Source organism: Mus musculus, chromosome 5 (genome assembly GCF_000001635.26).
Source record: "Mus musculus strain C57BL/6J chromosome 5, GRCm38.p6 C57BL/6J".
In the NCBI taxonomy this organism is placed as follows: domain Eukaryota; kingdom Metazoa; phylum Chordata; class Mammalia; order Rodentia; family Muridae; genus Mus; species Mus musculus.
Window position 1 is genome coordinate 145,369,248 of NC_000071.6, and position 25,025 is coordinate 145,394,272.

A 25,025-nucleotide genomic window follows, 5' to 3' on the forward strand; every position below is an offset into this window, starting at 1 on the left:
ATGGTCTTTTGTCTTCATACCAGGGGGTTCTCATAATAAAATCAACTGCAAGTCATTGCCTCACTACTGGGATGATGTGCCTTTTTGGGACCCGAAATTCCACATTTAGCTTCAGAATAGAGGAATTTTATTCCAGTAACATGGCTGCTCTGGCAAGGGATCACATCCACAGACCATCTAGGTCTATGTGTTCTGGCTTCAGTGCAGACATGCTTTGAATTGCTATATGATCTGTCTGGAATATAGATACAGCCTTTGTATACACCTTTCATTCCTAACAATGGAGGTAAGGTTTGTAGAAGGAATCTGCCATGTTTGAAAGTGACCTCTAATTGAGAAACAGGGGCAGACAAAGTGATGAAACAGAGAACAATTTAATAGACCGAGTCAGAGATAGGATACAGCCAACTCTCACAAGAACAGACAGGAAAGAGTGTTGTGGTAATTCTCCAACCCCAATAAATCCATGCAAGGAAAACACAACTCAGTTATAATATTTATAAACTGCACACCTGTATTTGGCAGATATACTATTACACTACTCCCAGCTATGAAATACTTTGCTATTTTTGGTTCCTCCAGGCCATGTGCTTCCATCTTCCTTCCACCTCCTCTTCCTCTGTCTTCCTCTCTCTCCCTTGTCTCCTCTTCTGCCTTCCTTCATTCTTTCTCTTCCTGTCCAAAACTTTCAGTCCCACTTTTTCCTTCCACTGTCCCATCACAGGCTCTATCTTTATTTGACCAGTTAAGGTTGGGAGGTTCACCTGAGTTCATGATCCACTCCATGTCTGAGGCAACCCCTCTTGAAAAAGTGTAATTAGCATCAAAACACAAACAGCACCAGAGCAATCTACAACAAGAGAGGCTACTTAAGAACAGTATGGGGAAAGAGAACAGACTAGACCCAGGTGGTGGTGGTGGTGGTGGTGATGGTGGTGGTGGTGGTGGTGGTGGTGGTGGTGGTGGTGGGGTGTGTGTGTATGTGTGTGTGTGTGTGTGTGTGTGTGTGTGTGTGTGTGTGTTAGCTTTACAGAGACAGTTGGCAGACAGAACAAGCTAGACACAGGTGAGGACAGAACTATCCAGAGAATGAGAAAGATCCAGATTAGGATGTATTACCAAAGTTAGTATAAGGACAGCCAGAGCAATTTAGGCAGAACCCAAGAGAATTCAGCTTGAATTGATTAAGTCAGCTGGGAATACTAGATTATACAGATGCTAGAAGTGTCCATGCCTATGCCTAGAGATAGTTGAAACAGAGAAGGAAACAGTCTCCTTCGGCCCAAGCCATGTCTCTGTACATCTTAGATACAGCTCTCCTCTCACCTTTTCATCGGAGGAAATAAAACTGACATTTACACTACAGGTGTTGTGTTCTGTGCTTAGATGTTCCCCATCATGAGACAGTATGGAGATATATTGGTGAGAAACTTGAGACGAGAAGAAGAGAAAGAGGAGCCCATCAACATGAAAGAGTAAGTAAGTGGTGGTGCAGCTGATGGGACTGTAAGTACCTCAGTGTCCCCTCAACCCTAGGAATACGACATCTGCATACTGACATCAGGTAAAGGCCAAGGTGTGAGTGTGTGATAGGAGCCTGGACCGTACCGATGATCTTGTGGTTGTGACTCTGTGGCTCCTTGCCTGATAGGTTGGAAATATGAGCTGCCTCAGATGCAAATTTTGATTCCCATGTCTCTATCCACCAGTATCTTTGGAGCTTATAGCATGGATGTGATCACTGGTACATCATGTGGAGTGAACATCGATTCCCTCAATAATCCACAGGATCCCTTTGTGCAGAAAATCAAGAAGATCTTAAAATTTAAATTTTTTGATCCATTTCTTCTTTCTGTAGGTATGTATGTTATTTCATCTCTATTTGTATCCCTCCCCTCTTCACAACATTCAAAATAACATAATTGTTAAAAAATAATTCACATGTAATAGTAATACAACTTCATGAAATGTTCACCAAAGATCCATACATCCATCAACATTGTCAACCAGAAAATTTGTTCTCTGAGAAAACCATTTCATCCTCATCTCTCTTTCCTCCTCACCATAAGGAAATGCCCAGCTCCCTATCTGCTTTTGTAGATCTGCCTATTCTGGGCATAGTATCAAAATACAATACAAATATTTTATATAGTATAAGAAATTGGCAACAATTTTCCTTCATTTACCATCACATATTCAACAGAACTATTTGCTAAAGCTCCCATGTTCTGTAGACAGATCATATTCCATATTATCTGATAGTCATTCAAGTTATGTCCAGATTTGGGGTGTTGGGAATAATGTTGTCATGGACGCTGGCATCTAAGATTAGGACTTAACATTTGTTCTCATGTGTTCTGGGTGGGAAATTGGTGTGGAATTAGTGAATTATTATAAAAGAATTGTGTTTGACATTTTGGGCAACTGAAAAGTTGCTCCCACAACAGCTGCAGCATTCAGTTGTGCTGCCAGTAGTTCTCAAGGACTCCATTTTCTCTATATCCCATCTGAAACTTGATTTTTCTTCATTACATTTTAAATTATTAAAACCTTAGAGGACATTTTGGAGTCCATCATTATGGGGAATTATTCATATTTTTATTTTTTAATAATGTTATACATGAGTTCTATATTTGCATTATTTCTTTCTACCCTTCCTTTCCCTCTCTAACTCCTTTCATGTACTTAACTCCTAATCAAATTCATGACTCTTCTCCTTTAAGTATAATGGTTGCATATATGTATATATGCACATGTGCATATATGTGCATATAAGCACACACGTGTATATATATGTGTGTATGTATGCATATGTATGTATGTATGTACACACATGTATATGTGGTACTGAGTCCATTTAGTATTACTTTTACGTGCATATGTTTATGGCCAAGTAATTGGGATTGGATAGCTTATCCTTGGAGAAAGCTGATGTTTTCTCTCAATAGCCACTGATTTTCTATGGCTTTTAATTTAGAGGTAAGAACCTGTGAAAATTCCCTTTCCACATTGGCATGTCAGCTCATGTTATCTTACACAGGTTTTGTCTGGACAACAATAACTTTGAGATTTCAAGAGTCCAGTTTCCCTGCCCTGTCTAGGAGATACAATCTTATGGCAGACCTTCTCCTTTTCTTGCCCTGACAACCTTTCTGCCCTCTCATCCATGATTTCCCCTAAGCCTTGGATATAGAGTTTTCCCTGTAGACATATCAGTCGATGCTGGTCAGTCCATTGTCACTCATTCTCTGCATTTATTTATTTTTTTCTCTGTAGTTCTGTTTCCATTTCTTACTCCAATATATGAGATGTTAAATCTTTCCATTTTTCCAAGACAGTCAATGAACTTTTTCAAAAAATTTGTAAAAAAGATGAAGAAAGATCGCCTTGATTACAACCAGAAGGTAAATAGGACACTACTTTCATGATGCTCAGGGTCTGGTCATGATGCTTGGGGCTTGGTCATAATGTTCAAGGTCTGGTCATGATGCTCAGGGTTTGATCATATTGCTCAGTGTCTGGTCACAATGCTCAGGATTTGGTCATGACACTCAGGTTCTGGTCATGATGCTCATGGATTGACCATGATGCTCAGGGCTTGGTCATGATGTTCAGGGCTTAGTCATGATGTTCAAGGTCTGGTCATCACACTTAGAGTTTGGTCATGATGCTCAGAGTCTGGTCACAATGCTCAGGGTTTTTTCATGGCACTTGGGGTTTCATCATGATAACCAGGGTTTGTTCTTGATACTCAGGGTTTGGTTATGTATTAGGCTCTCAGTATGTGATTTATGTACTTTTCTTTGTGTTCTCTTAAAATTAAATAGAGAAAACTATGATTAGAGCAAGATGGTGTTTACATCTTAGGGAGATAAGTGCTGGATGATTCGATATAAGAAATAATGAGAGAAACAGTGTCACATTTGCCAAAAGAAGGGATAGTTATTATACACTGAGATAAGTACCAGCCAAGTAACATTACCACCACCCTTCACTGAAAAAAATGTCAAAAATAGAATTTGCACCAAGGAATTATATCTACTACTATGATTCTCTCTCTAAAGTTACTATCATCAAAAAATAATTTATATTTTAAACCTCTCATTTTGACATAGTCTCTAACAGAAATATCACCATAACTGGTGGAGATTGGCCCATGTTAAATTTGAGTATGCCTTGCTTTGTGTGTGTGTATTTTCTTGACAGTGAGGCTACAATAGGTGAATATCTTCTCTGGACAAATAGTTTGCTAGCTGCTAGCCTAGCTTTGGTATTTGTGGCCTGGAAGTTACAAGAAGTCTGTCTGCAGATCAGGGAGGAAGGTACCTGTGATTCCACTTTGAATTTTGTAGTATCTGGAGTGTGGAGCACCAGGGGATGCTTGCACAAAACTTGGCAGTGAGCACTACAGATAGAATTAATCAAGGAGGCTGTTGGTTAAGCGTTGTGAGAAGAGAACAGAGAATAGAAGCTTGGGACCTTTCCTGAGCAAGTACCATGAGAGGAGTCAGCAGCTCTCTGGCCAGGAGAATGCTCATGAGCCAGAGACACAGATTAGAGGGATAAAGACCAGAAGATGCATTTCTCTCAGGGCAATGTCCTGGTCCCCAAGGCTTGCTGGTAGGTGCTTTAATTTTAAGTGTATCGGTGCTTTTTTCTATCTGTATGTCTGTCTATGCACCATGTATGGGCAGGGCCTGCTGAGACCAGAAGAGGACATTGTATCCGCTGGAACTGAAGTTTTTAGGAGTTTTGAGTCACCATGTAGAGTCTGAGAACTGAACTCAGGTCCTCTGCAAGAGCATTCAGTGCTCTTAACCACTGAGCATTTTTCAAGCCCCATAGATGCTTGTATTCATTGATTACTCAAGCCAGCACTTGTAAACTCCTGGAGACCATATTATTAGAAGGGAGGTGAACCCTTGTTTCAAGTCTGACTCCCAACTAAACATCCATCATTGACATTTCTCTTGCTGCTTCCAGAACCGAGTAGATTTTCTACAACTGATGATGAATACTCAGAACTCCAAAGGCCAAGAGTCCCTGAAAGGTAACCTGTGATGTTTCACAGTGTGTGGATCAAGAAGCCCAGAGGGAAGAGTGTATTTGTACATGCGCATTCCAGTCCAGGAGTGGGGGATTAGTGGTACAGGCATGAAAGCATTTCCATCAAATTTCAGAAAGACACTCACATCATGCACTTGTATGATATGTATGGTATCCACAGGAACTTTCTAGAAGGACACCAGTGTAAGTGTGACCAGAGCCTGTAGGGCAGCCACGGAGAAGTATTTCATATCCAGAAGTCCTCAGTGCTGGATCATCTATGACAAAGCATATACTGTTTATCAAATTATTCCATTCCACTGATTTTGGATTTCTGCCTGGGATTTTATATAGGGGCCCTCTCAGGAAGCACACTGTCTAGTGGTAGGGATGGCCTCTGGGAGTGCCACAGTACATACAATGGTAGAATTGTGTTCACCAGCTTCATCTGCAGCTCATTTTCACTTCTCCGTGTTAACAGCATCTGGGAAACAATATTCCCTGCCTTTCTTCATTATTTTACCCCTGGTTTGATATCTGTGGATGCTTTGAGATGGAAATTGTTATTACTGTTATAGCTACAGAAACGATGATCTCCAAGCTCCATCATTTTTATCTGTTCTCACCAGTCATCACTCAGCATAGAGGAATGTTTAAAAATGTTAAATTGTGTTTTTATTTTACAAAATGTGTTCACTCGCTTCCATCAGTATGACCTCCTGCATTCCCTGCTATGCTCCTTTGATTCTTAGTTATTTTACATTCAACTATCTTATATATATGTCCACTCAGGGCCCTTTGTGTGATGTGGGTTTTTACCATTTCTTTCATTTTAGTTTCTTTTTATTTTGTTTGTATGTTTGTGTGTGTGTGTGGTGTTTAGAATGGTGTTTGTATGTATATGTGTAATATGATATATGTGTGTTATATGTGTGGTGTGTGTGTTTTATGTGGTATGTTTGGTGTACATGTATGTGTGATATGTATGGTGTGTATGTGTGTGTATTTGGTATGTATGATGTGTATGTATGTGTATGTGGTATGTATAGTATGTATGTATGTATGTATATTGTGTGTATGTATGTATGTATGTATGTATGTATGTATGTATGTATGTTGTGTATGTGGTGTGTGTATGTGTGCAGTGTGTGGTGTGCTCACAAAGACCAAAGGAGAATGTTGGTATTCTGCTCCGTTGTTGTCTTATTCATTTGAAGCAGGGTCTGTAAATGAATCTGGATCTAGTCTGGTGGCCACCAAGCCCCAGTTACCTTCCTATCTCCATTCCCTCCTTGATGGAATTACCAGAATGTGTGACCACACCTATTTATGTGAGTTCTGTGATTTGTATTCAGGTTCTACCCACTCGCCCAAAAGAAGCTCTTAGTCTCTAAGCCATCTCTCTAGCCCTTTCATTTATATTTTCTTAAACTGATAATCATCATCAGCAGAAGCAGCATTTTTGTGTGTGGTATGGAGGGTTGCATCTGCTGAGATATGCATGGGGAGATAGCAAGATAACTTTGTAGAATTAAGTCTATCTGTACACCTTTACATGGGTACAGGAACCAAACTCAGCCTATGTGGCCCGCTCAACAAGGACCTTTCTCCACTGATCCATCTTACCAACCCTTGTATAGTTTTGATTCCTAAAAAAGACCTTAATTTGTAAGGCAATTTCTGGCCATAGAAGAACTGAGAAGAAAGTATAGGGAGGATTACAATCTACTAGTGCCCATGGGTACATGTAACACCCAACCCACCATCCAAGAAACCTATACTGTTATAAGATAGACCTATACTGAGATTGTTTGCATAGGTTTGAATCCTGCTCTCTCTATTTTATGGGTTTTGGACAGTGCATAGTAATGTCCATCATGCTCCAACATGGCAGTAGGAGTCATGGCATCAGGAGTTCAAGGCAGCTGTTCACACTTCATCCACAGCCAGGAAGTATGAGAACTGGTACTCACCTTGTTTTCTCCTTTTTATTCAGTCCAGGAAGCTTGCTCATGGGATGGTGCCATAATTAAGATAGGTCATCCAGGACTGGAGCAGTGACTCAGCAGTTATGAACACCTGCTGCTCTTCCAGAGCTCACAGCCACCTGTAACCAGTTTCAGGGAATCTGACACCATCTTCAGGCCTCAATGGACACACACACACACACACACACACACACACACACACACACACACACTTGAAAGTAAATATTTGGAAACAAGATCAATAAATTAGTCAAGACAAACAGTAATAAGTATATCCAGAAAGTAACTAAATCTAGATAATACAGCAACAGCATTACAGGATGTTTATCTCCTAGGTGATTCCAGATCCCGTCAGGTTAACAATCCCTGTCAACTATGACAATAGTTTGTCTTTATTCCACACTGTGATAAGAGTATGGGTTGGAGAGAATCCTGCCTCTTGAAATTGCCCTGTTGTGATGATATAACTTGGCCTAACAGAGGTGGTCAAGAATAATACATATCTTAGATTATTAATCCTGGATTAAAATAATTTGACTTTGGGACTTAAGATATGGCTCAGCAGTTAAGAGTACTGACTGCTCTTCCAGAGGATCTGGACTTTATTCACAACACATTCTATTCACATGGCTGCTCTTAGGTATTTGTAATTCCAATCACATGGGTCTGATGTCACAGGCCCTCTCTTGGCCTCCCTGGACACCAGGTATGTATGTGGTACATAGATATACATGCAGATAAAACACCCGTACACATAAAACATATTTAAAGCATAATAATAATTTGACATTTTTTCTGGTGTTTCAAACAGACACCAGAGTGGAACTCAGTCCCAGTTACTGTGAACTGCCTTTCTCTGTTCTTCTCTAGACAGCTATGAGCACCATTTGAATTTATTTTCATCTCAACTATGATGTTCTTCTTTGACCTTCCTTATCTGAAATGTTTTTCCCTTTTAGCTCTTTCTGATCTAGAAATGGCAGCACAAACTCTTATTTTTATTTTCGGGGGCTATGATGGCACAAGCACCTCCATTTCCTTCATAATGTATGAACTGGCCACTCACCCTGATGTGCAAAAGAAACTTCAGGATGAGATTGACAGAGCTTTGCCCAATAAGGTATGTGGATGGTACTCAGAGAGGGACGACAAAGGTAAAGGACTAACAAAAACATGCCTCGTTTGCAATGAGATATTTTTACAGAGAGCTATACAACATTTCTTCCACCCAGCAAGTGTCTAAAAGAGAAATAAAGAGAAGGACTTAAGAAATGAATGTGACCCACAAATACACAATCTTTAACAGAGAGCTGGTGGATTTGTTATATATAATGACAATAAAGCCAGGTAGGAGATACCCAGGAAATCTGTATGACTCTTCGTAGGGAGCCAGTCCTGGTGAAATAAAGGGAGGGGAGAGAGATGACCTGCATCCTGCCTGAGCTCAGGGGCACTGGGAGGGCGGACAAGGGATTTGGAATGCACGAGCTCTCCATGATGATGGGTAGGCATCTGGCTAGATGGGTAGAACCCTAGTTGGCATGGGTGGGAGGGAGTAGTCCAGGGTTTCTGTGACTCACAGAGGCCAGGGATAACCGGTTTTAGCTCTTGGGCATTGAAGGACATTGCTGGATACCTAGGCAGAGCTGAGAACAGGTCGGGGCCCTGGAGGCTGCTTGGTCAGCCCTGGGGACAAAGGGAGAAGGGGCAGAGGGAGAAAGTGCTTGGTGGGTGCTGTAAGGGCAAGAGTACTTGGTCTGGTCTGGTGGCTTAAAACCCTGGGAGGCCTCCTGGCAGGAGGTAAGACATGTAGCTCTTAAAGGGAAGCTTGGTCCATTGATCCAGCATGGCAGATCACAATGAGAAGAGACTGTCCATCACTTTAAGGCATTTATTGTAGAAAGACAGACAGAGAGAGAGAGAGAGAGAGAGAGAGAGAGAGAGAGAGAGAGAGAGAGAGAGAGAAGAGTAAAGAAGCAGAGGGTGGCCATGGCCACGTAGAGAGACAGGGAGCAGGAGGAGGAGAGAGGGGAGCAAGAGGTGAGAGTAAAAGACAAGAAAAAGAGCAAGAGCTTAAGAGAGTGAGGAGGGGCCAAGCAACCCTTTTTATAGTAGGCTGGACTACCTTGTTGTTGCCAGGTAACTGTGGGGCAGGGCATATCTGGCTGTAGCCAGGTAACTGTGGGGTTGGAGTCTAGCCTGAATACCAGGGGCTTGGGGCATTGCCTATGTGACTTATAGCCACAGGAGTAAGGAGTTGAAGGCTCGTGGTGTCAGGAGCCTAATGTCTAGGAGCATAGCTTATGGTTCAATCCCTTGTAGAATTTTCTCCTGGGTCTCTGGAGCAAGCCTTAATCAACCAGAACACAGGCTGCCTTTCACAGTCCAACAACTCTTAAGAATAAGCACCAATCCCCACATGTCAGGACAGTTATCTCTGCTGATATCTGTGGGTGTCCTGCCTATCTAAGGGTTGCTAGCCTGGCCTTCATTGATCTCAGCAGGCTGACTAGACATTACTCATAATGGCTCTGCTGTCCAGTCCAATAGCATGACATTTATGTGTGTGTGATGTACATGAGTTGAGCTAAGAAGTTTTTTCTTTTCTAGGATTGATAATGGCTTTAATGATGTATCAGACTACTTCCTTTTTAAAGCTTTGGATGCTAGATAACATCACTTTAATAATTTCTTTGAGTATCAGCACCCTCTGCTGTCAATAGACTTCTTTATAGTCAGTGTGCCAGACAGGCTCTCTCATCCTCTTGGGAGTCTCTGGATCAAACACTTAGAATTGGATAATGTCTCAACCCTAGCTGTATGGGAATGCACTCATCGATATAGCTAGAGGTGAAGAAGCCAAGGGATGAGCCAATGTCTCTAGGTCCTAAGCCTATAGTTATTATTGTTGTTGTTGTTTTATTTACTTTGTGTGTGTGTGTGTGTGTGTGTGTGTGTGTGTGTGTGCATAGGTGTCCATGCCACAGCACATGTGTAGAGGTCAGAGAATAACTTGCAGGAGTCAGGTCTCTCTTTCCACAATTTTGTTGCTAGACACTGAGTTCAGGCCAATACCTTTAATCCCTGACCCATCTCATAAGCCTTCTAAACCAAACTCTAAATCTCTACAGGATAGTCTTTTGAATGTCACGCAAGGTAACAGACATAATAATACCCACACTGTCTCCATCTCCTTGCTTGACTGGCAGGTTTGGAATTGTGAAGTTACCTGGGATTCATGTGACTGTTCAGGCAGAGTGGGGAGAAATGCATCTCTTCTAGAATTTATCATCAGGTCTGGAAGCAACAACTGTTATGCTTGTCCAGCTACCAAGGATGTTGTTGAGAGTGTCTTCTGGTCCCATTGGAAATGACTTTAAACATTTTAAAATTTATATTCTTTTAAAAGTTAGCACACAAAGCAATGTGAGTCACTTGGCCATTCTAATATTCATGACAATAAAGCTGACTCAGGTTCATCCTCCTCCCACTTTGCCCTCCCAGACCCTCCCTGACCACTCTTACAGGGATTCTCCCTTCCCCTAAATTGTATGTGGATCCATTTTACTTTCATACCTCTCTCTCTCCTTCTCTCTCTCTCTTTCTCTCTCTGCCTTCCTCCCTACCTCCTTCACTCACTCTCAATTTCCCCATCTTTTTTATCTGTCTCCCTACTCTCTCCCTCCTTGCCTACCTCAAGCCCTCTCTTCACACGTTTTTTGATTTTGGTTTGTGTCACTTAACCTAATGATCTCTAAGTGCACCTGTTTCCAGAAAACTTTATGGTTTCATATCTCTGTAGTTAAAAAATATTCTGTTTTGCACAAACACCCCTTTTGCTTTACCCATTCATTCATCTGTATTTAGATACTAAGTCCTGTTGCTTTCTTAGCTATTGTGAATAGTGAATCAATAAACAGAGGCTTACTGGTAATGATGGGTGTTAACCTAGAGTCTTCTAAATATACAATGGGGGGGGGCAGTTAGCACTAACTGTCACCTTGAATAGCCTAGATTCATCAAAAGTGTCTGTGTCTTGTCATTTTGCCCAAGAGTCTGGCCCTGTTGGAGGGTCAATTTACAATAATAAATTCTCTGGGTCTTACTGCGTGACTATGGGGATCTTTCTGTCAATGAGGGCATTGTTATCTCACTCAGACCTGTATGGGTTTTGAGGTTGTGGGAGGTAGGAATTTCTCTTAAAGACGGGGCTCCAGTCTCTTTCAATCAGGTGCTCTGGTTTGACTTGGGGTACCTTTGACTAACTCTCTACTGTGAACTGAGACAGGGTAGCTGAAGCCTAGTTTAATTTGGCTCCTTTTTCCATGAGTTCAGCCATGTCTTCCCTCAGGCTTTTAACCTATCCTGCCACTTCCTTTGTGTGTTTCTGAAGTTCTTCCTCTCTTCCTTTCTCCAGAAAGGGCTTTTTTTCCCCCTTGTTTGGAATTTTCACCTTCACCAGATCACACAGAGGCAGCACCTAGTCTCTCATCTTACACAGAATACTTCATTATACTTATCACTAAACCATTCCTGTATGAAATCAAAGAAGCTACCAAGATGTGGTATTGCCATTGTCAACCTGGTTGGACCAGGAGTAGGGAGTTTGTTCCTTGCAACAACATATTTCCTTGGTTTTGGCTGATAGTCTATGGATATGAGACTACTTTGTCTGAGTGTCATAATATATTGGCCATATACACTCACAGCGAAAAAGTAATCAGAGCATTATGGTACTGAGCAGGGGGTATCTGGGCATGGGAGTGTCCCAAATGAGAATGGGGGATCTGGGTAGGGGATTGTCCCAATAGCTCTAATAGTTATACCTCACATCCAATCATCACAGGTGTAGAATGATTTACTAAGACTAAGTTTTTCTACTAATTGAGGTTAAACATTAAAGCTTCTGAAGACCAAATCTAAGCCTCATCTGGAAACATGTGTCCCTTTCCTAGGCACCTGTCACCTATGATGCCCTGATGGACATGGAGTACCTGGACATGGTGGTGAATGAAAGTCTAAGACTGTACCCAGTTGTTAGCAGGATAGACAGGTTCTCAAAAAAAGATGTGGAAATTCATGGAGTGTTTATTCCCAAAGGGACAATAGTTATGATACCAATCTATCCTCTTCATCGGGACCCCGAGTACTGGCCAGAGCCTGAAGACTTCTGCCCTGAAAGGTACAGATATGTTGGAAAGGGATTTCCGCCATGAACCAGGCAGGTTAAATATATAACATCTGTTTTATTTGCTGTTCCATGATGTGAAGAGATACTGTCATGATTTGAGTAGGTTTGGTCCCCACAGACTCGTGTATTTGAATGCTTGGCCCATGAGGAGTGGCACTATTAGGAGGTATGTGCTTTTAGAATAGATGTGGCCTTGGAGAAAATGTGTCAGTGATGGGGTGGACTTTGAGGCCTTACATTCAAGATCCACCCAACATGGGAGAGACTCCTGTTGACTGCTTGCAGAAGTGAGTCAACTTCTGGCTGACTTCAGATCAAGATGCACTACTCTTGACTCTTCCAGCACCAAGTCTGCCTGTGTAATATCATGCTCCCCACAATGATGATAATGAACTGACCCTTTGAAACTGTAAGTCAGTAGCAATTAAATGCTTTCTTTTAGAAGAGTAGCCATGGTCATGGTGTCTATTCACAGCAATAAAAACACTAACTAAGACAGATGCCATGAGCAAGGCAACTATTCTGAAAGAAAACATTTAATTAGAGGCTTGCTTACAGTTTTAGATGTTTAGTCCATATCATCATGGTGGGGAACATGGTGATATGCAGGCTGGTGCTGTGGCAGTAACTGGGAGCTATATCCTGACCCATAGGCAGAGAAAGAGACTCTGGGCTTAGCATTGGCTTTTGAAACCTCAGAGCCCCCTTCTAGTGTCATACATCTTCCAACAAGGCCACACTTCCTAATCCTTCTAATCCTTTCAAATAGTCCCACTCCTAGGTGACTAAGCAATCAACTATGGGAACCATTATCATACAGACTACCACATTTTACTTCCTGATCCGCATAGGCTTGTAGCCATATTGTAATGCAAAAAAAAAAAAAAAAGGCCTTCAGTTCAACTTCAGTAGTCCCCTTAGCCTTTCACAGTTTCAACATTGTTTAAAAGTGCAGAATTCAAAGTCTCCTCTGAGATTCAAGGCAATCTCTTAACTATAATCCCCTCTAAAGTAAAAATAAAAACCAGATCATATACCTTCCAACATACAATTGTATAGAATATATATTACCATTCCAAAAGGGAAGAAAGGGACCACAGTGACAAAATACTGGACCAAAGCAAAGTCAAACTACAGCAAGACAGACTCCAAGTTCTGAACCGTCAAGTCTGATGTCAAGGTGTTCTTCAGCTCTCCAACTCATTTCTGCTTTGTTGACTGTATTACACTTCTCTCTGTTGGGCTGGTTCTACACCTTGTCTGCATCTTTCCTTAGTAGGCATTCTGAGACTCTGGAATCTCTAACATCTTGGTGTCTCCAGTGAAATCCAGGCTTCACCTTCAGAGCTTCACACAATGGTCTCTCTGGGCCTCCATGTAGGCTCATCCTTGATATATATCTGGCCTCTGCAGCTTTACTGGAGGGAAATTTTATAATTCCTTTCCTGTATCCTTGACTATAAAGCCAGAACCACATGGCTTAAACTTGCCTTTAATTCCTTCTCACAAGTTGGAAGCTTAGCTGGCTGGGGTCTGTTTATCTTCTTGAAGACAGGACTTGGCTCTACAGAACTTCCTGGTGCCTCTTTTCTTCTCAAACTGTACACTTTCTATTTTTCCTTATTCAGTTTGTTTCTTTTCATTATAGATCTACAAAAGAATGAACACCAATAAACACATGACAAAGTCAATACTAGGCTGTCTTGAAATTTCATCTGCCATCATCATTAATCCAAAAATCTTCAATTTAGCTTCTGGCATATTTTTTTTTGACATGGACAAAACCACCCAATTCTTTAGATGAAATATCAATCACAGGAGTGACTTCCAGACCTATTATTATGACTCTTTAGCTCTTATACTTCTTGAAAGAGGCTGTCACAGTTCATACCTCCCTCAGCAGCATTCTTCCTAATCCAACTAGGATGGCCCATTACATCCTGCTTAAAGAAGCCAAAGACTTTTTTAGTCCAAAGTCCTAAATACTTCCATGTTCCTCCTAAAAACAGCATGGTCAGACTTGTCACAGTGATACCCTGGTCATTGGTACAAACTTCTGTCTTTGTCACTGTTCTATTGCTGTGAAGGGACATCATGACCAAGTCAACTATTACAAAAAAGCATTTAATTGAAGACTTGTTTACAGTTTCAGAGGCTTTGTTTTTTATCACCATGGCAGGAAACATGATGGCATACAGTTTGGCACTGTGGCAGTAACTACAAGTTACATCTTATCCTCATCAATAGGGAGGCAAAGAGGAGGGACTGAGGGGGGGAGAGAGAGAGGGAGAGAGAGAGAGAGGGAGGGAGGGAGAGAGAGAGAGAGAGAGAGAGAGAGAGAGAGAGAGAGAGAGAGAGAGAGAGAGAGAGAGAGAGAGAGAGATTATAGGCTTGGCATGGGCTTTTAAAACCACAAAGCCCACCCCCAGTGACACACTTCCTCCAACAAGGGTATGCCTCCTAATCCTTCTAATCTTTACAAATAGTGAAACTCCCAGGTGACTGACCATCAACATATGGGAAATATTATTCAAGCCACCACCATGCCTCTTACAGGAAGTCACATATATGTGATTTTATACCCTTGGCATGCATATATGTATATATGTATATATACACACACATATATATATTATGTGTGTGAGAGAGAAAAAGGGAGAGAGAGAGAGAGAGAGAGAGAGAGAGAGAAAGAGAGAGAGAGAGAGAGAGAGAGAGAGAGAGAGAGAGAGAGCAGTACACTCAAAGCTAGAAGACATCAGGTCTCCTAGAACTCAAATTACAAGAGATTATGAAGTGAGGGTTCTGAGGATGAAACTCAGGTCATTTGCAAGAGCAGTGAACTCTCTAGATCATTGAGCAATCTTCCCAGATCCTGGAATTAGAACTTTAAAAATTTTTAAAATGATAATTGCTGTTGAAATTGCACACATATACCATTCAGAGTGCCAGAGTATTAACATTAAACTCATTAATAAGGTGATACCTATCCTTATAGGTGCACATCTTTTGGTGCACATAGACTGTTAAAAAGCTTATGTAGCATCATTTCAGCTATATTTTGAGTTACTATTTACTTAAAGTAAATCACAAGCAATCTGCTATTTCATAGTATGTATATCTTCTCAGGTGAATCTATTCTGCTATAATTTCTTAAAGCACTACCTAATTTTAGAACTGAGCAATTTTTCTCTTTCAAGCATGCTTAATTCCACGAATTTATCACTAACTTTAGAAGGTTTTACTAGATTTGTGTAAAGAAGGGGTATGCATGCCACAGCATGTGTGTTGAGGTCAGAGGACATCTTTGGGGAGTTGTTTTACTCTTCTATCATGTGGTCCTGAGGATGGGACTCATATCATCAGGCTTGGCAGCAAGCTCCTTTATCCACTGAGCCATCTCATTGGCCCAATCATCAGCTCTAGAAAACAGTTCCCCCATCCATTTGATTAGAAACTTCCTCCTGGGCCCTCCAGTATAGATAAAACAGCACAAATAGAGGTCTGGAAGGTGGAGACAACAGAAACCATACAGACTCTAGTCCTGTCTTGATCTGCCATCCTGGGCCAGTTTCTGCCCAGTCTCCATGAAAGCCTGAGTCACTCCTGAGTCTGACATACTCCTCCTTGGAACTGGCTTGAACATCCGTGTTAGAGTCAAGGTCAGGAATCAGGCATGTTTTCAGTTTAAAAATGGATTGTGCTGCCCTACTGTGTTAGAAAGCAAAACCATGAATACAATTTAAGACAGTGGCTTGAGGAAGAGTGAGTCTGGCACCGAGACTTCATAGGCTCATTCACTGTGCCTATGGCTGGGACCTTGTCTTATTGGCAGTGGTGGCCCTAGTGCCATGATTAGGTCTCCACACTGAACATATGGAAGGGATCTATCAGAGTTGATTGATTTCTCTGCTTTCTTGGCCATAAAATCTATGGGTTTTGCCCAGTCTCACTACTTTCAGTGAAAAACCTAAGTAAGTGTATAGAACATTTGACTATTTGACCTGTATTTCAGTATACTCTAGGTTATGAGTCCATATGATTTTTTGTGTAGGAGGATACATGTGTGTGTACAGGTGGCTGTAGGGGTACACAAGTGTGTGTGTGTGTGCGTGCGTGCATGTGTGTGTTTTGGAAGAGCATATATATGTAGGTGTATGTGCACAATTGGACGAATATAAATATTGTTATATCTGAGGTCTGGAGCAAACCTCAGATGCTACTCTCCAAGTGCCCTCCACCTTTTGTTTGCAACAGGACCTCTCATTGACCTAGGAATTCACTAAGTGGAATAGTGTAGCTAAATAGTGCCCTCCAGGGCTGCAATCGTCCCCACCTCCCAGGTAGCCACTGTGAGGCACACAACACCGTGATCACAGTTCTGTGGATGTTCTTGGGTTCAAGCCCAGGTCTTCACACTTGCCAGACAAGAGCTTTCCTGCATGAGCCATCTCCCAAGCCCCATGTAATTAGTATATTGAATTTCTTGTGTCCACTGTGAATCCCCTATCCATCCATCATAACCTGATTTGTCTACACTCCCATGTTATTTTATAGCATATCACATGCAAAATTTCATTTTCTCTCCAAAATATAAAAACAGTTTTAAAACACCAGTTCCTCCTCTCCTTCTCATTTTTTCAGGTCCATTTATTTTCATTTATATACTCAAATAATAAAAAATCACATTTGAACAAATTCAGCTTTTTTTTTGTTTTTGTTTTTTGAGACAGGGTTTCTCTGTGTAGCCCTGGCTGTCCTGGAACTCACTTTGTAGACCAGGCTGGCCTCAAACTCAGAGATTCACCTGCCTCTGCTTCCCAAGTGCTGGGATTAAAGGCGTGCACCACCACGCCCGGCAAATTCAGCTTTAAGTGTTCAGGAGATTATTTTCAGCTTCACAGAGAAGGTAGACATGAAAGTCATACATGAAGCTACAAGAGAAACTTATCCTGTATCTCAGAAAAATAGCTTTAGCTATTATATAGAGGAAGAGGGAAAAAGAAAAAAAATCAATTCTGAGAATGAAGAGAGAGAGAGAGAGGAAGAAGAAATCAAGGAAAATTCAAAGGAGCAGAACTATAAAGAATGGTGAAAATGAGAGGTAATGTTAGCAGTGGGAGTGAGGGGAAATTAGCATCCCCTATTCACAACCCCCTTAAACGTGAGTCAGGAACCTACTTTGCCTTCATTTGTCCAATCCCAATATGACTTTCAGAGCAGAAAATATCAACAGTCTGGATGAGGATTTTTGTGTTTAAGGCAATTACTTCAATTTATCTCAACAACAGAGAACAGTTATGTTTTGGTGTGAGTGGTGGTGGGGGGACCTTTAGCTCACAGGTTTTAGTTAGATACCTGCAGCAAGGGTTTAGCTACAAGTCCACAAATATATACTGTGCCATCCTGGTTGAAGTGAACTCCAAACTTGCAGCTCTTGGGGTCTCTAGGTTCTATCACCTCATTTCCATCTCTTCTGTGGTTCCAGGTTCAGCAAGGAGAACAAGGGCAACATTGATCCATATATATACATGCCCTTTGGGAATGGACCCAGGAACTGCATAGGCATGAGGTTTGCTCTCATCAGCGTGAAACTTGCTGTCACAGGAGTCTTGCAGAACTTCACTGTCCAGCCTTGTGAGGAGACACAGGTGGGGCAATAAATGTTCTCAACAAACAGTATTTCGACTTTTATACTTAAAAAAAGACTTAGACCTTTACATGTGGAAACAAAAATGCTTGTCTTAACTACTTTTCTATTGTTGTGATAAAAGACTATGACCAAGGCAACTTTTTTTAAAAGTATTTAAATGAGCTTATGGTTACAGAACATTAAAGTTCACGGTGATAGAGTGAATACATGGTGGCAGGAATAGCTGAGAGGAGAGAGAGAGAGAGAGAGAGAGAGAGAGAGAGAGAGAGAGAGAGAGAGAGAGGTAATGAATGGTACCATCCTTTTGAAACTTCAAAGCCCATCCCCCAGTGATACATCTCCTAGATTGAGGCCTCTCTCTGCTCCTAATCCTTCCCAAACAGTTCCATCAACTCGACCCAAGAATTTAAACAAAAACCTGTAGGAGCCATTCTCATTGAAACCACCACAATGCTCATTAACATTTTAATAATGTATGGAACAAAGAATGTATGTGTAGTCTGATATGAAGTCTCAGATCCTGAGCTGACCTTAAACCTGAGCATGGTTTCCTCCCTGAGCTGCGTCTGAAATAAAGATCAAATAAAGAATGCATTTAAAGTCAGTCCAGATTAGTGAGACAAGGCTATACGAAATCTCCTTGAAATCGACTCTAAGGTAACTAGAGATGGGGAATGATTGTGCACACAGCATACATTAGTCACCTTATTATGGTTGTGAGTGGAGGACATAACTAGGTCTTAAGAAAATTTTCTAGGTGTCAGGGGCTCCCAATCACTGGCAGTACTTTAGAACTACTGAAGAGCCTTAAACCTTCATAATGCCTGGTTAAATCAGATCCGCTGAAATAATTCACCACAAGTGTGGCTTTAAAACGCACACCTTACTTCTCCTGCACAACCCAAGTTCAGAAGCATTGATGTGACATCTTTTTACAAGATTGTCACAAGATATCAAGCACTTCAGGTGTTAAAGTCATTCTGGTCATTTGATCCTACATTTCAGGAGTTCTGCTCCAGGAAAAATATCTTTCTTTTTACACCTTCGTAATAAATCTCTGTTTCTTATTTCATATTCCTCTTTACTCTTGTAATTCCATCTCAAAACAATGCCTAAAAGACTCAAGGAAAAATTCCCAATTGTAACCAGAGCTCATTTATTCTGTGTCTGTTACTGGTTATTGCCAAACTGTCTCACACTCATCAGCAGCCCAAATAATGGCATGGTGACCTTTTTATTAATTATGAAAGCTTAGATTTAACTTAGTCTTGTTCTCAACAAGCTCTTATACTTAAATTAAACTGCTTATACTAATCTACATTCTACCACTTGGGCCATTACCTCCTGAGTACCTGCACCCGTTCCTTCCTCCTCATCTGGCTGGTGAATCTTTTTGACTGATTCTTTCCCCAAATTCTTATCTCTGCCCATGTTTGCCACCTATCCTTTCCTGGCTTGCTATAGGCCATCAGTTCTTTATTTAAAAAATCAGAAGTGTTGGAGGGAGTGTTTACAAAATATAATTTCACCATAAGAATAATAATACCAAAGTCCAGCCTGTAATTGGATCTCTGCTGGCACAGAGATCAGGTTAGAATAATTCAAAGACAACCTTTACACAGTGCACAAAAAGATCAGCCCATCAATTGATTCCCACAAACCTTTCTTCATTGAAGTAAATACTTTTTCTCTAGATCATCCAATTCTGTTCTCTGTATCTTCTTTGGATTGAAAATACACCATCGCTTATATAAAGCATTCATGGTGCTTCGCTGGGGAACATATACATTGAAATCCTTCAGTATATTTTAGAAAGTGGTTGCCAGTTTAATAAGAGTTCTTATATTTTTTTATTTTAAATATAATCTTTATTTGTGTCTTTAGAGAACATGCATAAAATCCATGTTATTTTAGAATAATAAGATATGACATGTAGAATGCTGAAACATCTTTCCCAAAGAACTTAAAGACAAGTATCTCATTTCAAAAATATATATTGTCTTTATTCTCATTAATGGGTGTGGTGGTTTGAATATGAATGGCCCTCACAGGTTCATATCTTTAAATGCTTATTCATCAGGAAGTGGCAATATTTGAGAAGACAAAGGTGTGGTTTGTTGGTAGAAGTGTATCACTGGGTATGGACTTTAATGTTTCAAAATTCCACACTAGGCCCAGAGTTGTTGCTCTCTGTTTGTGGATCAATATTCAGCCCTCAGGTTCTTTTCCAGCACCATACTTGCCTGCTTATTGCCATGCTCCTCCTCACCATGGTGAGAATGGAACAAGCCTCTGAAACTGTAAGCAAGTCCCCAACCAGAGTTGTCATGGTCATGGTGTCATAACACTAGAACAGCGACTAAGATAATGGGAATACTATATATATCACTGCCTGATGGTTATGTTCCAACACACATGTATGAAATATATAGTGCTTTCCTCTTCCATTGCCGTTTTTCAAGGGAGGCCAGGGGGACTGTAGTGGCCCGTGGCTGCAGTGTGACTGTATTATAAGACAGTGCAGCAGTTTTTTCGATGGGCACATGGACAAAGCTTTTAGTTTTGAAAATAAGCAGGAGTTGGGGACACCTGACAAGCTTTACTCACCCACAGTCTGACACCCCTCCCCATGACAATTTTCTTTCTTTTTTCCTTGTACTGAGATCAAAAGCAACTGAGGCAAAATGGTTATGAAAACACTCAATTACTCAGAAGTTCATCTTTCATATAACCCTCGGCAGCTGTAATAACAAGGGACAAAACTTCCTGAAGTCCTTGTACACCAATGAACTGAGTGAGGACACCTGCTGCCCAGACACTTTGATAACTGAGTTCCTCTATAGAGATGAAATTGTGATACCTGCTCACGATTACCTTATGCTTCAACAAATGTAAAATTAAACTTATATTGCCTTTAAAATCCATTTTCCATACATTTAATATCTGATCTAAAATTTTAGCATGTCCTTTTCACTTAAAATTTAAGTCACTAAAGAGTCCATACACACATAACTTTTCTCTGGTTCTGTATATACAATAGATGTTCAACTAATACTTTGATGTATAAAAATTACATAAGGACTTTTACTATTCAGTCTCAGTGAATGTATAGGCATAACAAGCTCAAGAATGATGGCCGATATAAATGACTGATATAATTATATCACACATGGTGATATACAGTGTATTTGAGTGTATGGAACATCAGGGTCCTTGATATATCTGTTCCTCTTGCTTCTGCCCTTGCTGTTGGTTCACTCACTGCTTCTCATTGTGATTGTTCAACTACTGCAGATCCCTGTGAAGATCAGCAGGCAACCAATTTTCCGACCAGAAAAACCCATCATCCTAAAGTTTGTGTCAAGAGATAAACCCAGAACTGGACCGTGAATTTCCTTCAGAAACCATGTTATATTCTTCAAGGGGCTTGTGTCACAGAACACCAGAGAATTTAATTAACCTTAGAACAAGACCAACATAATATGGGCATAATCCTCTTTCCTTGATGACTAAGTATTAAGAAACTCATTGAACATGCTCAGTGTCTCTGCAGTATATCATCTATTGTGTGATTCAAAGGAAATTATTGACTCAATGTTAGACGTGGAGATTCATCTTCTGATTCTCGTGGGACCATCTACACTTATTCCAGTTAGTTCCATCCATTCTGAATTCTAACTGCAGCAACTATTTATCTCTAGTTCTATCAATAGAAACCATTGTAATAACTGTTAGTAAATGTGTATCAAGTTTTCTCTATGTAAAATATATGATATTAAGAATATACATAAATATATCTTTCAAGAGGTGTGATGTACTTTTGTCACTATACACATCAATGGCAAAAACCACTGAATCAAGAAAAGAAGATACTAATCCTTTCCAATCACACTTGTGTGATCCAGTTTGGGATGCCCACTTGACTCTAACAGTTTGGTCATCTTGATCCATTTTGATTTGACACATTTCTTGAGAAATGTATTCATAGTTTAATTCTGCCACATTTGAAGGATTTATTATATAGTGCAGATGAAACCCTGTTCTTAGGATTGACCTAGGATCATCTTCCTCTCCTCCTACATCTCTGAAAGCACAAGTTTTCTTAGACTTCTTTGGAGTCTATGGCTGTTAGTGTTGTCAACTTCAGAGGATCTAGAATCACCTGAGAGGTATATGGGTCTCCAGGCATGACTGTGAAGGATTTTTTTGATTGAGTTGATTAAGGTGTGAAGACCAACTCACTGTAGTGGTACCATATGAGATCTAGGACTGTAGGGAAAGGAAGCTGAGCATCAGCAAGCATCCATTTCTCTGCCTCCTGATTGTGGATTCCGCATGATTAATCTTCAGGCTCCTGCCACCCTGACTTCTTCTCCAAGATGAACTCTTCCTGAGAACTGTGAGACAGTCACCTCTTTCTCTTCTAAGTTGCTTTTGTCACAGTATTTAACACAGCAATAGGACCAGATATGAAGGTTGAATCCATCATATGCTCTTCACTGTCCTACATAGTGACAATAAAATAAAAATGGCTGACTGGACCCAGGCTAGCCATGCCTCTCGGTGTAGTACAGTAGAAGACACCCACGCAGCACACCTCTCTACTTCAAACACCTTCTAGCCCACCATACAAAGATAGGGGAGAGAAGATGACAAATAGGACAAGGAGATATAGACCTTTTTAGAAGTAGTTTTTTGAAGCAATTCCCATTTCCATTTGTCAGACTACAGGCACAGTATTCAGTAGTGTTAGGGTACCAAACACAAATCAGCAGCAATTGCATGATCCAAATTGGAGCAGGAGCCTGACCTCCACTAAGTTGACATGAGTCAGTGGAAATGACCAGGCCAGCCATGGACACCAGAAGAAGTTCTCTGCCATGTCTCTCTCAAACAAAGTGCCAGTCAGCAAAGTCAAAGATGCAAGCTCAGTGAATATTTTCTCCAAATATCACATGTCCTCGAATGGTTCTTATTTCAGCAAAATACCAGGTGAGTCTGCCTCACCACGGGAGTCTATAACACCTAACATATCCAGAAATGTCCACTTCACCAGTGGTTCACAAATTTCATTTAAAATAAATAGTTGGGGTAGGATAAATGGGTCAGAGTGATCAACTGACCACTAGATACCAATCAACACTATAAAAACCCAGAAAAGGTGGTATATACTTGTAATCCTAGTGGTATAGAGGCAAAGACAGGGCCATTCCTGGAGCTTGCTGGACAGATAGTCTTCACAGTCATTGAGTTTGCTGGGAGTCCTTGTCTCATACAATAAAGTAGAGGTCCAGCAAGATGGCTCAGTGAGTAAGTTGCCAGTTGCCAAAACTTATGACCCTGTATTCAGTTCCAGGGCCCATACAGTAAAAGGGAAGAAACAATCATGAGTTGGTTTATGACTTCTACACAGACTCTGAGTTAAATGTACAGTTGTGCACATAAACACATCAAAATGTAATTTTAAATAATTATTAAGTAGAGAGACACTGAGGAAGACCCATTGATAACAACTTCTGGCATACATACATATGCACACACATGTGAACGTGAAAATACTTACAGAAGCAAACAACACACACATAGAAGTCATGGAAGAATGAAACAATAGGAAAAGTCAAAGAGGGTTAGCTCTTCATCTGAACTAATAAACAAGTCCAGATGTAAACCAGATCCACACAGTCATTGACAATGAAGGACAGAAATATTTAGTTTTTTCTTTTTTTTATTAAGTATTTTCTTCATTTACATTTCCAGTGCTATCCCAAAAGCCCCCCATACCCTCCCCCACCCACTCCCCTACCCACACACTCCCACTTCTTGGCCCTGGTGTTCCCCTATACTGAGGCATATAAAGTTTGCACGACCAATGGGCCTCTCTTTCCACTGATGGCCGACTAGGCCATCTTCTGATACATATGCAGCTAGAGACACGAGCTCGGGCGGTGGGGTGGGGTACTGGTTAGTTCATATTGTTGTTCCACCTATAGGGTTGCAGATCCCTTTAGCTCCTTGGGTACTTTCTCTAGCTCCTCCATTGGGGGCCCTGTGATCCATCCAAGAGTTAACTGTGAGCAACCACTTCTGTGTTTGCTAGGCGCCGGCATAGTCTCACAAGAGACAGCTATATTAGGGACCTTTCAGTAAAATCTTGCTAGTGTATGCAATGGTGTCAGCGTTTGGAGACTGATTATGGGATGGATACCCGGATATGGCAGTCTCTAGATGGTCTGTTCTTACGTCTCAGCTCCAAACTTTGTCTCTGTAACTCCTTCCATGGGTGTTTTGTTCCCAATTCTAAGAAGGGGCAAAGTGTCCACACTTTGGTCTTCTTTCTTCTTTAGTTTCATGAGTTTCACAAATTGTATCTTATATCCTGGGTATTCTAAGTATCTGGGCTAATATCCACTTATCAGTGAGTACATATCATGTGAGTTCTTTTGTGATTGGGTTACCTCACTCAGGATGATGCCCTTCAGGTCCATCCATTTGCCTAGGAATTTCATAAATTCATTCTTTTAATACCTGAGTAGTACTCCATTGTGTAAATGTACCACATTTTCTGTATCCATTCCTCTGTTGAGGGGCATCTGGGTTCTTTCCAGCTTCTGGCTATTATAAATAAGGCTGCTATGAACATAGTGGAGCATGTGTCCTTCTTACCAGTTGAAACATCTTCTAGATATATTCCCAGGAGAGGTATTGCTGCATCTTCAGGTAGTATTATGTCCAATTTTCTGAGGAACCTCCAGACTGATTTTCAGAGTGGTTGTACAAACTTTAAATCCCACCAAAAATGGAGGAGTGTTCCTCTTTCTTCACATTCTTGCCAGCATCTCCTGTCACCTGAGTTTTTGATCTTAGTCATTCTGACTGGTGTGAGGTGGAATTCCATGGTTGTTTTGATTTGCATTTCCCTGATGATTAATGATGCTGAACATCTTTTCAGGTGCTTCTCAGCCATTCAGTATTCCTCAGGTGAAAATTCTTTGTTAAGCTCTGCACCCCATTTTTTAATGGGTCTATTTCATTTTTTGGAGTCCACCTTCTTGAGTTCTTTATATATATTGGATATTAGTCCCCTATCTGATTTAGGATAGGTAAAGATCATTTCCCATTCTGTTGGTGGCCTTTTTGTCTTATTGACGCT

At 40.8% G+C, this 25,025-nt stretch overlaps 1 protein-coding gene across 4 annotated transcripts in view; it reads left to right on the plus strand.

Annotated features, from left to right (window-relative positions):
- Positions 1-21,679, plus strand: part of Cyp3a57 (cytochrome P450, family 3, subfamily a, polypeptide 57) — a 45,778-nt gene extending 24,099 nt beyond the window's left edge. For 2 of the 4 annotated variants that reach the window (XM_006504849.4, NM_001100180.2), the window contains 8 exons: positions 1,387-1,475; positions 1,710-1,858; positions 3,277-3,404; positions 4,984-5,050; positions 7,994-8,154; positions 11,990-12,216; positions 17,711-17,873; positions 21,170-21,679. In XM_006504849.4, coding sequence (XP_006504912.1) covers positions 1,387-1,475; positions 1,710-1,858; positions 3,277-3,404; positions 4,984-5,050; positions 7,994-8,154; positions 11,990-12,216; positions 17,711-17,873; positions 21,170-21,265 — 1,080 coding nt within the window. In that variant the 3' untranslated portion in view covers positions 21,266-21,679. Of the gene's footprint in view, positions 1-1,386; positions 1,476-1,709; positions 1,859-3,276; positions 3,405-4,983; positions 5,051-7,993; positions 8,155-11,989; positions 12,217-17,710; positions 17,874-21,169 lie in introns of those variants that run through there. The other 2 variants (XM_006504852.3, XM_030254747.1) reach the window with 2 other exon arrangements.
- Positions 21,680-25,025: the final 3,346 nt, after the last annotated feature.